Source organism: Malurus melanocephalus, unplaced genomic scaffold (assembly GCF_030028575.1).
Source record: "Malurus melanocephalus ecotype Western Australia unplaced genomic scaffold, MMel_1.1 scaffold_5, whole genome shotgun sequence".
Taxonomy (NCBI): Eukaryota; Metazoa; Chordata; class Aves; order Passeriformes; family Maluridae; genus Malurus; species Malurus melanocephalus.
In genome coordinates, this window is record NW_026623237.1 from 3,600,480 (window position 1) to 3,613,088 (window position 12,609).

At 49.8% G+C, this 12,609-nt stretch overlaps 1 protein-coding gene across 3 annotated transcripts in view; it reads left to right on the plus strand.

Annotated features, from left to right (window-relative positions):
* The window catches only part of TMEM63B (transmembrane protein 63B), a 48,373-nt gene that overhangs the window by 22,848 nt on the left and 12,916 nt on the right, over window positions 1-12,609 (plus strand). For 2 of the 3 annotated variants that reach the window (XM_057370612.1, XM_057370603.1), the window contains exons 2-4: window positions 6,631-6,835; window positions 7,454-7,533; window positions 9,040-9,078. In XM_057370612.1, coding sequence (XP_057226595.1) covers window positions 6,653-6,835; window positions 7,454-7,533; window positions 9,040-9,078 — 302 coding nt within the window. In that variant the 5' untranslated portion in view covers window positions 6,631-6,652. Of the gene's footprint in view, window positions 1-6,630; window positions 6,836-7,453; window positions 7,534-9,039; window positions 9,079-12,609 lie in introns of those variants that run through there. The other variant, XM_057370593.1, reaches the window with a different exon arrangement.

Here is a 12,609-nt window from a genome sequence, read left to right on the forward strand (position 1 = left end):
GGGTTCCTGAGCATTGGGATRTACACAGCCAGCAGTGTGCAAGCTGCCACAAAATGGCACTCTGAGCAGCATGGGGTTGAGGCTGCTGTGACAGTGACGACAACTGCCAACACCAGGAGCTGATACACACTRAAGAATGGTGCGATGCCCTTTGGTGGCAGGTATTTGAGGCCTGGTGCAAAGCCATTTGGGAGGACTGTGGACCTGGGGCAAGAGTGCACTTAGTTTTTGCTTTGAAGAAGCCAAGCCTAGCAGATGAAATCTCTGGAGGTCCACTGTTTAGTTGGCTAGCTCATAGAGGTGAAGTGTGCAGGGAGCTTTAGATGTTGGCTGGAGGAGATGGAAAGGAAACAAAGAGGTGTAGGGCTTTGGCAGGCCCTCCTGCTTTCTGCTGATACAGGACCGATCCCTGTTGTATGCTTGTCAGTGCTTTGCCCAGGCTTGTTGGAAATGCACTGGTAGCACATTTGGTTCTTGATGCTTTTTCTCTTGGCCTGCAAATTACGTTACCCAGCACGTCAGCATTTCTCCAGCCCTCAGCTGCCTGAAAGCTCTACGCTGGGTCTGAGGCATGGTGCAGGACAGCTTTCCCCCTGCTATGTCTGCAGCAAGGGTAATATTTTCCCTTAACTGTTGTTCTCTGGGAAAGGCTTTGAGCTAACTTGTAAGCTCCCTTCTCCTCTGTCCTGAGGCTATTCCCTCCGTGTTTACCAGAGTCAGACTGTTCTTCCTTATGGTCTGCYTGTGGCTGCAAGCAGTTTGCTCAGAGCTCTGCTGGACTTCGCTATTGAAGTGCAGGTAGCCTAGGTGGCTGTTTCAGGCTTCCTCAGCCTTCTGCTCCGTGAGGGTCCCCAGCTGCCTAGTGCAGGCAGGCCTGTACTGCCTCTGGCAGGCAGAGGCTCAGAGTGGTGCATCTCTGGGCTCAGGTCCCTGGGGTTGCAGTGTGGGTTACCTATGACACGTGGGAGACCAAGGGGGCCCCAGAAAAGCAGGTTTGAAAGGTACAGCCCAAGCCCACAGCACTGTCTCAGTCCAAGAACCAAAGCACACCTCACCTTCCTGAATGCCGTGCCCCAGAGATTTAACAAGGTTTGGGTTGCTTTATTTTTAATCTCGAAATCTCAGCATAGCCCCAGATCTGCTTATTTCCGGTTGCCTGTCTCTGCACTCCCATCCTGCTGTAAGACTGTCACATTTCCATAAACAAATGTGTCTCTACCAGAGCACAGTCTCCCTGTTACAATTACAGATGAAGTTATTAACATTTGCTGGTGAGAAAACAGATGAACGTAGCTTGTAGTGCTTAYGTCGTTCTGGCTGTGAGCTCAGGCATCTGCTTTACTGATTTATATTTTTCTGCAGTCGTTTCTCAGTCACCTCCTCATGTCTGTCTGACATCAATGGTGTGACTGGAAGAACACAGACACTTGCCCGTGTCAGTGCATCTGTCTTGCTGGTTAGCCGGCTGTCCAGCTCCCACGTCACTCCTGTCTGAGTCCCATCACAGTGCTTCCTCTTCCTTCTTTCCCCCTGGTGCCAGAATTTTGACAGAGGACGTGAGTGCTGAGTGTGAGGGGCAGAAGATTCCAGAGTGAGCTGGTAAGTGCAAGAAAGGCTCTGTTTGGGAAGACCTGCAGCACTGTTTCCATTGTCTGCCCTGGCCTGACAGTGCTGGAGCAGAGTTCAGTGTGAGACCAGCAGCCTCCTCAGCAGGCACCACCCAATCCCCTGCCTGCCAGAGCCCTTCAGACCTCTGCTGAGTGTCACCCTCTGCCCAGAYTGTGGGATGACTCCATAGGCATCCTGATGTACACCCTGCAGCCAGAATCACAGCCGTGAAGGACCAAGGCATGTAATCTTGGCCTTCCCGGCTTCATTCTGCCTTCTTCCTTCTTTGTCTTTGCAATGGATGGATGGGAGAGTGGAGGCTTGGCTGCTGTTTGGGTGTTTATTTGGGTGCTATCTGCAGGCCAGGGACAAGGACAAGGAAGAGGAGAACAAGCCCTACTCAGCCCTGCTGAGGCCACTAAGCCCTCAAGAGCAGCAGTTCCCTGTTTTGCACAGGGCTTAACAGGTAGAAGCTGGGGCTACAGCACCTGTGGTGGGATGTGCTTTAGAGACTTCAAGGCAGGAAGCTGCATGGCTATGCTTGTGACATGTGTTGGTGGAAACATGGGACYGTGTGGACATGCTGGGACTGCTGGGAATGTAGGGGCTATGCTGCAGGGCAGGGAACAGGCTTCTTTGTGGACAGGAGAAGCTTCCCCTCTCCTTCCTTCTTACTGTTAATAGAGAATGAAGTCTAATACTGCAGAATAGGAGCTGAAAATGTCTTTTGGCAACTTTGTCTTTGCTCTTTTGAGGAAGTCGGCTTCAATTGTGCAGAGCGCAGGAGGGGAACTCTCTGGGGCTTGCATAGAGCGTGGTTTGATGTCCTGCTCGTACTGCCTCTTTGGCCCCACTGTGGTGACAAGCCATGCTTATGATTAGGAAAGGGCTTTGATACCTTGAGCTGGTTTCAATCAGTTCTTGATGCTCAGGACCCCTCATGCTGATAGCATGAACATCTCAGCCCAGGCTGAGCCAAGCTTGTCCTGACCTACAGCCTTCAAGAGGAAAGAGGGGCCAGGAAAGGCACCTTTAACCATGTTCTGGTGCAGCACAGTTTGTGTAGTCAGAGGCTCCTTTACTTGTRGTGGCAGCATAAGATTCTGTAGGATCAGAAGAGAGGATATTTTGGGGATGTGTGGGAGAGTGGTTAGAACTGGAAAGCATTTTGTGTCCTGGAAACATGCAGGGTCCCTCCCTAGAGGGAGACACTGGCATCCAAACAGTTTTGCAAAACCACCTTTGCCTTTAGTGTATTTTTGGGGGGGTGACAGCTGTTGCTAGAAAAATCTCCTTATCCCTCCCACACTGCTGGAAGGGGTTTCCTTTCTTTCATAGTTGAAAACTGTGCTGCTGTACCGTAAGACTGTGCATGCTGCGAGCACTCMCTTTCCTCCCTGCCTGTGCTTTGCCTAAAACTCGGGACCCAGCATCAGCTGCCTCCAGGGTCAGCCCTGCATCTTCCAGCACAGGACACATTGGAGCGTGCCCTGCCTGGCTGAGAATGGGGGCAGAGTCCCCTGGAGTGMGCATCTGAGACTGAGGCGCAAACTGAATTCAAGGAAAGAGGTATTGCCAGGCCCATGGGTTACACTGTGCCTGGRAAAACCAGCCAGTCTCCTGCTCAGCTGGAAGACTCCTGGAAAAGGCCTTTTTTGAAGGATACTAGGTAGACAGTATTGATCAAGACTGCAGAGTTTGTTATCAAAGTATTTTTCTTAGTTGCCTAATTGGTGTTGTAACCCCAGAACAACCCTGGTGGGTCTGACCTAAAGTGATAAAAGGGCCGGTCACCTCTAACCTGCTGCCAGATRTCCTTGCAGCTGGGAGAAATAGAAGGACACAAGTGCTCTGAACATTCCCGTGAGCGTTTCCCAGCTTCCCACACACCTGAGGCACCTCTGTTTCTATGGGGAGTCCCTTGTGCTTACTAGCTGGGTGGGAGGTTGCRTACATAAGAATGGTGTGGACTGCTTCTGTGCCTCATGACTCAGCTCATGAAAAGGTAGTGTAAGCCTTGGGCATATGCCACATCTTTTCCATTGCTCAGTGTTCTGGCTGGATTACTAAAGAGGCTAGGAAGGTTTATATCCAGTCCATTCTCTAGGCTTCAGGGAAAAAAATATATCTCTGGGACCTGGCTCTCTGAAATACCTTAAATTACCTATAGGCTTGCAAAATTTGTCTTCAACATGTAATGGTTTGTATAAATAATGTTTATGATAGGGTCATGGGCAATGGGACCATATGAGCCTCGTTTCTTTTAAGAAAGACAGCTGGAAAACGGGACTATAAAACATGCAKAAATGAGGTAAATAGTTTGGTGTCTGCAGCAGAAAATCATAGTTCCCTGATCTGTTGCAAGTCTTTCAGCACTGTGGTGAAATAGGTAGCATCTGGCAAACTCTGTAACTTGCTGGGATGTTCAGGAAACCTCTGAAATTTCTCACAGAAAACTGTTAAGAAAACTGTCTTCTGGAGGAGATGTAGAATTTGGGTCAAAAACTGGCTGAGGTTCCACAAACAAAGCAAAGGATTGAACAAGCAATTTTAATATGAAGAGARCAGACAGAGAAGGTCCTTCACTATTAATGACCCAGAAAAGATAATATGAATCAAGGTACCTAAAATCTGCTAGTACCCTGGAGTCATTCAGATTTGTCAAGAGGAAGCAACTCCAAAGTGACACCATGTGTAGTGAAGTGTGAGAAGATGAGAGCATGCAGCCAGGTGTATTGGAAGGAATTATTTGCTCTGAGACATGGCTGGCTTCTAATTTACCTTGGCTACTCAGGGCTGAGGGATTACAGGCTGATTACAGAGATGCTTTTCCTCAATATAAAAAGATGCCATGAGAGAAGTAAATCGTGCTCAGCCACATGAAGAGTAGTGTAAGGAGAGATGCTGAGGACTCCAGGATGCTGTTCTGGTAGTGAAGGTCCATCCCTGCCCAGGATGTTGTATGCAGTTCTGGTCACTTTTCCATAGATCAGAAGAAAAGATATGCTGGAGTTGTGTGAGAGAGTTAGAACTGGAAGACATCTTGTGTCCTGGGAAGGAGAGGTCACTTAGTAGTGAGCTTAGTGGGTCTGGAAAAAGCAAATGCATTTCTTCTTTGCCTTTTTTCACTATGCAAGGAGARCTCAAGGCTGTGGTCTTAGAGTAGTCTTTACTCAAAATCTGTAACTTATGCTGCAAGATACTATTTCCAACCTAAAAGTTTACAAGGCTCCCAAAAAGAAGATTGAGAGATTTCTCTTCTCATTTAGTTCATCTAGATTGTGCTTAGAGAGGGATGTAACCATTCATGCTCCAAAGTGTGTGRTATTCCTTTGAGTCTCATCCCATTATTTTTTCCCATCACTCCCCTAGATCTTCTGAGTCCAGGATGAATTATCTTCCCTATCTTCCTGATTTGCTCCCAGCTGTGATCTCATGGCTTGGCTTGTTCTTCTCCTTTTCTGCTCCCTTGTTCTGCTCTTGGCAGCCCTGCTCCAGCTCTGTACCTGTGAATTATCTCTTAACAGGCTGCTTTGTGGTTTTTCCAATTTGGCTGAGCCCCTATCAATGCCTTGTAGCCAGCTAGGCTTTTGCTCCTCGGGCTGCCCTGAAGCATCAGTGCTTCAGCTGGTTTGCAGCTGTGCACCCGTAGGAGCTGAGCTGGCAGGATCACTTTGAACAGAGCTCTCTRGGTCACCGCAAAATCGTTTTGTGGTCATTATCCAGCTAGAGTTGTGCTGCGATGCTGATAAATCTCTGCAGCCTGGCAGGAGATTGCTAGGATATTCCCACCCGTGAGCTGGAGGTAAGAGCCCTGCACTCACTCTGCTGATATCACCAAACAATGCAGAGCTTGAAGGGCAGGGCTGGTGGGGCAAGAGGCTGAAGCCAGCACAGGGCAGTGGTGGTGGCAGCTTTCTCATCCTTTGGGCAAGTGATGGCTCTTTTGCCCAGCCCAGTGGGATGGCATTTCTGGGGAAAAAACCCAGGCATTGMCCAGAAGTGATACCATGCTAGTCAGGCTTTCTGCATGGTTCATGGTAGTAGTGAAGGATTTAGGTGGTTTGTGGATGCTGGATAAGAGAAATGGTTTAGGGATCAGAAGCCTGGATAGATCTTCCTGTTATTACTGTTCCTTCTGCAGCTGATGGGATTTTCTCACCCCTGTTCCAAAAAGCGGTTGTGTTTCTGCTGTCACTGTGTCCTTTTCTGAGATACTCAATTCACATTTATCCATCACTTGCGTAATCTTCTCTGTGTTTTTATGGGGCTGCTCTGCACAGGAGGAGTATCTCCCCATGTCCAAACACTGATGCTGACCTGCATGCCACTGTGTGTCTTGGAACAGTTTGGGGAGGCACTGAAATTAATAAAATATTTGACCAGCTAAATAGTAGCGCCTAAGCCTTCTCTCTACCCTGTGTGGTTGCATCTAAACACATCCAAGTCAGAGGAAAGAGAGAAAACAAGCAGGGGTGTGACCAGCCCCTAATGGGTGCCCTGGGAGCTGGAGGCTAAGGCCCGCAGTGAGCAGAGGGTGATGATTCAGCCTAATAAAGCTAATGGCTTTATGCAGCCAGGCAGAGGAAATTGTGGGATCATGATGCAGCAACTGTCCTATAGCAGTTTGTTTCTATCATCCAGATGTGACTTCATGACCCCACCACGCCACTCTTTCAGTTTTTCCTGCACCTAAATCCTTTCCCTGCTGAGGACAGGGAGCCGAGACACTGTRTAATCTGTGAGACAGCTGAACCTAAGTGGTGTGAGAGTGGACGCACAAGGAAGGGAGCTCTGGGACTGCAGGGTGGGACCACAGATGCTGAAGCATATGGGTTCTTCTGTCACCACTGAACTCAGCAGGCTTCTCTAGATGACCTTGTCCCTGGACACTAGTTCCAGGAAAATCCTGTAGCACRGAGAAGCCCAAGCTGGCAGGCAAACTTGGCCCCTAGCTTCAGCAGGGCTACATTGTCATTCATCTGGCACACATCTAACCAGCTCTTTCTCTTCTTTTCCCAGGGAAGACGATGAAGCTGTAGAGATGCTTCCCTACGTCATTGCCACCCTGGGCTCAGTAGGGGCCCCCTGCAAAAGTCCCACATGCAACAACAACAGCACTACCAAGGACTACTGCTACAGTGCACGCATCCGCAGCACTGTGCTGCAGGGGCTGCCCTTTGGTGGGGTGCCCACCGTCCTCGCCCTTGACTTTATGTGCTTTCTCGTAAGTCTACCTACTGTTGCTTTGACACCTTCTCCCCTAATTAACCATGAAATGAGCACAGTGATCAGATAATTAGAGTTGAGGTCCCCAAATGCCATCCCTGATTTTGCTGCTGGCTGACTCTCTGGCCCTGATCATGTCTCCTAGACACTGTGGGCTTAGCCACTGTTGACTTAGCTCCAATACCACCACACTGAGTCCCCATGGAAGGGTGTTGCAGGCATAAGGATGGAATGGGGGTGAGGTGAAGTCAGTCCTGCATCCCAAAACGCCCACTTATGTTGCAAAGTCTGCAGCTTTACCCACCCAGTGGATTTGCATGTTCCTCCTTAGAAGCTGTGGGACCACAAATTATYTAGCCATAATTTCAGGGAACCTCAGGGTTTTTTGATCCTGTAGGGCTGTCTTAGCTACTCTRTGTTGCATCCTGGACCTCTGCCTCCCACAGCTATCCAGATGGTTTGATTTCAAAGTCCTGGGGAACTTGTGGTCTCAGTGTGCTGTTAACTGACAACTCTGTCCCCTTCTATTCTCCTTGTTCCTTGGCTCTGCCTGCAGAGGACAAGGACAGAGTTGGACAATSCCTTTTCTCACAGCTTCTGTTTTTGTCTCTTCCAGGCATTGTTGTTTGTCTTTTCAATTTTGCGTAAAGTTGCTTGGGACTACGGACGCCTGGCCCTGGTGACTGATGCTGACAGGTAAGCATGGGAGAGYGGCAGGGGAATAAGATTTGAGTAGTGCCCTTCTTTGCTGTGAGGCAGAAGGGATGAATCCCATTTTGTGTGCCTGAGCAGCTGGAGAGGAGAGGCAAACGTGCCACTTGCATCCACTGAGCTCCAGGAATAGGAAGAAATAGCCGCTTACTAGCTTTTTGTTGCAGCATCCTTCACCCAACACTCAGAGTGGTCCCTGCTAGCTCCATATTGCTTATGGTCCCTTCAATGGAAGAGATGTGCAGGGGCCCTTACAGAGGAACAGAATATGGAGGGAGGAGATGAACCTTCACGGGATGGGTGAGGGCTGCCACAGTAAAGGGTTTGTTAAGTCTTTGAAGGTGTCTTTGTGGCTCTGTTRGATGCAGTTCTTGTTAAGAGCACTTGACATTAGTATGCTGCWTTTCCAGGTGTGGTACTGCTGTGCTGACATGAGCTTAGCTCAACATCCCAAGTGCTGATGAATTCATCTGGGTGTGGATTCTTCCTGCCCAATGCATTTGTGGGTTACATTGTCTGTCAGCAAAAGTCAGGGCCCATTGGGGATGGCAGCTCCGCAGCAGAGGGAGCACTCCCTGCACAGCATTGGAAAGAGGAAGAGTTGTTTTCTTCCAGCACCAAACCAGGAATTCTTCTGGTTTAGACAAGTGGTCMTGGATAGAGTTAGATAAGCAGCTGTGTCCCTGTGGCTCTTCTGCCCATCCTTTCCTAGTCTGGCAGGGGAAATCAGATGTACAGAGGTAGTGGAAGGGAAACAAGGAGAAAGGAATAACCATAGGAGACCTCACTGAGGGMGGGACAACAGGATTAAGCAATCTGGATTGTGCTAGCTGGAAGCCACTGGGACTGCACAGCTCTGGCCTTCAGTGGAGAGAGAGGGTTGGACTTTCTCAAGAGGCAGTGCTCAAGCACCCTGGGTGCAAGGGAGTGTGAGCGGTGGCTGTAAGCTGAAAGGTGCCAGCTGTTTGAAAAGGGAGGGCTGGTAAGCACCGGGAACAGGACAGCATGGCTGTGGATCAACAGGACTGAGGTCTCAGGGAAGAGCCCATGCTGCTTCGCTCATCCATAGGGTGGAATGAGAATTTCAAGGAGGGGATGCATGTGTGTTTGTTGTCTGGGTGAGGAGGAGAGTTGTGGAAGGGGAGCTCAAATGGCATCCAGGCATCCCAGTAGTCTCTYCTACCTGATGGTGTCACTCAGGAATTCCCTGCAATGTCCATGGTACAGAGCTAGGTCATCTTGCTAATTAAGCCAGCTTCCCTTTAGCTGGCAGCAAAGCACTCTCTCCCTGGACCAGTGGGTGTTCCAGATTGCTGTGAYGTGAGGCATTGCTGAGCTCCGGAAGGAAGCACTTCTCCAGCCTGACCATTGGCAAGTTTCTCTTCAGGATGATGTGGAGCCATGTTGGATKTGTGATTCCCTGCAAAAGAGGAGAACTCAGCACCTACTCCTGTGGTTATAACCTCTCCCTTTCTGTTTCTGTGCCCCCAGGCGCCGACGCTGGGAGACGGAAAGAGAGGAGCGGGAATAGTATGTTGTTTTTTCAGGGTCTCATTTCTTCTCTTTTTCTTGCTCACAACCTTTCTCTCCTTTTCTCTTGCAGCTTTCTGTCTTGCTTCTGAACTAATTGAAATGTCTGGGAGTTTGGGCATGGATTTGTGCCTCTCAGTGGATTTGTGCTCTTCTTTCCCTCCCCTTTGTGTCATCYACTACCACAGCTGAACACACCCTGGTTTTCCCCTGGTAGCCCTTAAATAYTTCTTGAGAGCAGCAGTGCCAAGGAATTCTCAGTCCTGACTAGGGCAGAGGTTACTGTATCACATACACTGCTCTTATCTGCTTGTGTCCAGCTATCCTGTCTTGTGATGAAGTAAAAAAAACCTACTTGCCTGAGCCCACAGCACACTCAGGTTGCCYAGATAAAGGGGAGGCTACTTTGCCTGGTCTGTCTTGTGCCAGTTTCCCTCAAAGGCTGTTCCCTCWCCAGCTGCAAGGGTAGGCAGGTGCACAAAGAAGATCTGGCAAGATTTGTATGTCTTTCCTTTTTACCCCACGAGGCTACTGGGACCAGGGCAAGTCTTGGCCCTTGCCACCTAAACCCACACCCAGCAAGGCAGCTCCTTTGATTTTCTCTCTTCCCCTGCCAAAGAAACTTTTTGCCTCTGCTGCTGAAACCATCTTTTGGCACCTTGGCTTGGTGACAAAGCTGACATGAACTGTCCTCCCTGTTCTTACCTCTTTCTTGCTGCATTTATGGTTGAGAGAAGACCATCGCCCATCCCTTGCTGACTGGCTGGGTGRTTTGTGCTGCAGAGGGGTTGATTGACTGGCAGTGCACAGCCTGCCCTGGTTGCTCCAACCACACTGATCTGTGTCTGAGGCCAGGGCAGCAAGCTGCGGCCTGYTTTTCTCACTTGCAAAGCCTCACCACTCGCAAAGTAGAGGCCTGATACTGCCTTAAGGGGGTACAAGAATGTGCCTGCTTTTGCAGCTGATCCTTGCCCTCAGGAGCAGAGCAGTTGAAATTGTGAAAACGGAACTGGTGRTAGCTGTGGTACATGGCACAGAGGGGACCTCTTGCTCATGCTTGAGTGCTTCACTAGTGGTTGGCCCTGCTTCAGGTGTGTCTCGCAACTTACCACTGCTAAAATCTTGTGGGGGGAATAAGGCAGAGGTAGCAGAGCCATSATGCTCTGATGATTTTTTCCGGGGGGTTTCATTTATCCTCACAAGTGCTTGTCTCTCTCCAGGGGTGCACTTCATCCTGCTCCTGTTTTCTGTCTGAGCTTGCGGGAGCAATCTGCTCCACATATAACSACACATATCACCCGCAAAGCTACCGTGTGAGCTGCGACAGTGTTGGTAGCCAGAAGCCTCCAAAAACCTGTGGATTTCAGTGAGGAAGCCTCRTTATGTCTGTGCTCCTCCAAGGCTAATGACACATTCCCATCCCAGCTGTTCTCTGCTGGGGGTGCAGTGACAAGTGGTGGCTTAGGAGTAGGTTCATGTCACCTGGTGCTTCCAGCCCTTGAATGTAAAGCATCACTCTGTGGGAGACGGCATCCTCCTCTGATACATTCCCTTTTCATGAGCACCACCAATTGCCCTTGTCCTGTTACTTGTCAGASCTTCCAGTAGCCATCAACAATCTAACTGGTGACTGTGTACACTCAATGTGCACTGGGARGTTGTAACCTACTCACACCTCTGTGTGTGAGGGAAGTGATCACAGAGCCCTGTGGGGCTTGCCACCCTTTCAGCCACCTCCAGCTTCACACCACAGCAAGCCCTTTCCACTGCATGCCTGGCCTGCCCTCTTGGAGCCTRTGATTCCCTTGGCCTGAGACTAGCTGTCTCAGGCCGAGGCCTCAGATCTCATCCTCCTTCCCTGGCAGGGCTTGCACCACATCTGCATCATGCAGGGTCTCACCTTAATCTTGTTATTTGGGGCAATCTTGTTTTCACCACTTGCGTTGTCAGTGCTTTGCTTTAAAAAGTCTCCATCCAGGCAGAGGTGCTGTTGGAGCTCTCTATTCAGCTTTTCATCTTTGGYAAGGTTTTGCATCCTCTGTCTTTTCAACTCTTCAGGTCATCCTGATGATTGTCAATGCATTCCCCTGCATGGAACCGAGTTATCCTGGTCATGTYATAACCTGACACTCCTCTCCTGTTGTGCTCTCCAGTGCTGCTTTTGCTCTGCCCTCTACTTTTTCAGTACCAAGAAGCCTAAAGCACATGGTGTCCTCATGCTGGGCTCTCCTCAGGGCAGGACTTTCCCCTCAGCAGAAATTCACCCTTGTTCGCTCTGCCCAGCTGCAAGGCCTCTGTGATTATAAAGAACTGAAGGTCTGAGAGCTGGGTCAAAGCTGTCTCTGTCTCTCCAGCAGAGCAGGTGGTTGGGCTGCTCAGCGACAAGTCTGCACATTGCTATCTAATCTGCACTGCTGTAATCACCTGACCTTCAGCTAATCTCCTGTCCTGTCTGTTACTTCCAGCTAGGAACTGGGGACTCAGCAGGTGCTGCTCTGCTCTGAGAGAGGCTGCATGTCTCGTCCACTTTCCTTTAGAACGTTCATGAGGCTCTTTGCTTGTTCTCCTTCCCACAGCGTCATCTACCTCCTCTCTAGCACTTGCCTCTCAGCAGCTCTTTCTTTGTGTTCTTGCTTATCTTACCCTCCCTTGAGCCTGCACTGACTACAGGGAGACAGTATTTTCATTTGGTTTTTTTCCCTTTGTTTCTAGCCTTCAAATCAGTCATATCTCTTCTTGTGCCTCCAAGATCCCAACCTGCTGTTGTCATCTTGCAAGTGCTATTTAATTTAGATCTCTGGACCATTTTCTTGCCTTCTTTTCCAGCTGCCCTCTGCCTCTATTTGTAGTGGGGGCTGTTATCGGCCTTGGATGCTTCTGCTGCAGGTTCTTCATCTAGGTTCCTGCCTCTGGCTGGAGTAAAGTGATCTGGGATATTCACCCCTTTTGCTTTCCTGTCCTTTAGCATGGAGACATTCACTGCTAGCTGTCTGCTCTGCTCCTGCTCAAGGGATTTCCAGGCTGGAGGCTCTAGCTGAGGCTGGGAAGCAGGTTGTACTGAGCCTGGTTCTAGGCAGCTGCATTCTTCCTCCCGCACTGAAACACTAAGGGTGGGGAGGACTGGTGTAGCAGGATGAAGCCCACCAGACTCCTTTCTCCCCGTTCCTGAAGATGAGTGAGGCCTTTCAGGACACAAGCAGCTGCCAGTGCCTCTCTGGCCATGCCAGAGCCATAGGGGCTATGGCAGCCTCGAGTTCTTGCTTCCTTTCCACTGTCTAAACCCTGTGCTATACAGACCTCATCTCTCCTTTTTTGCAGCCTCTGCCAGCCTCTCCTTGCAGGAACTGCCATATAGTACACGTGCCTCTCAGAAGGTACCAAACAAGTAGCATGCATGGCTAAGCCCATGGGCTTTCCCAAGCTCAGCATGCCATCTGAGGAGGGTTCTGTGTTTACTGCTACCTCTGATCTTTCCTCTCTCCATCTCACCTGGTGCAAACTGACCTGAATTAACCTCTCGTCTCCTGGGTG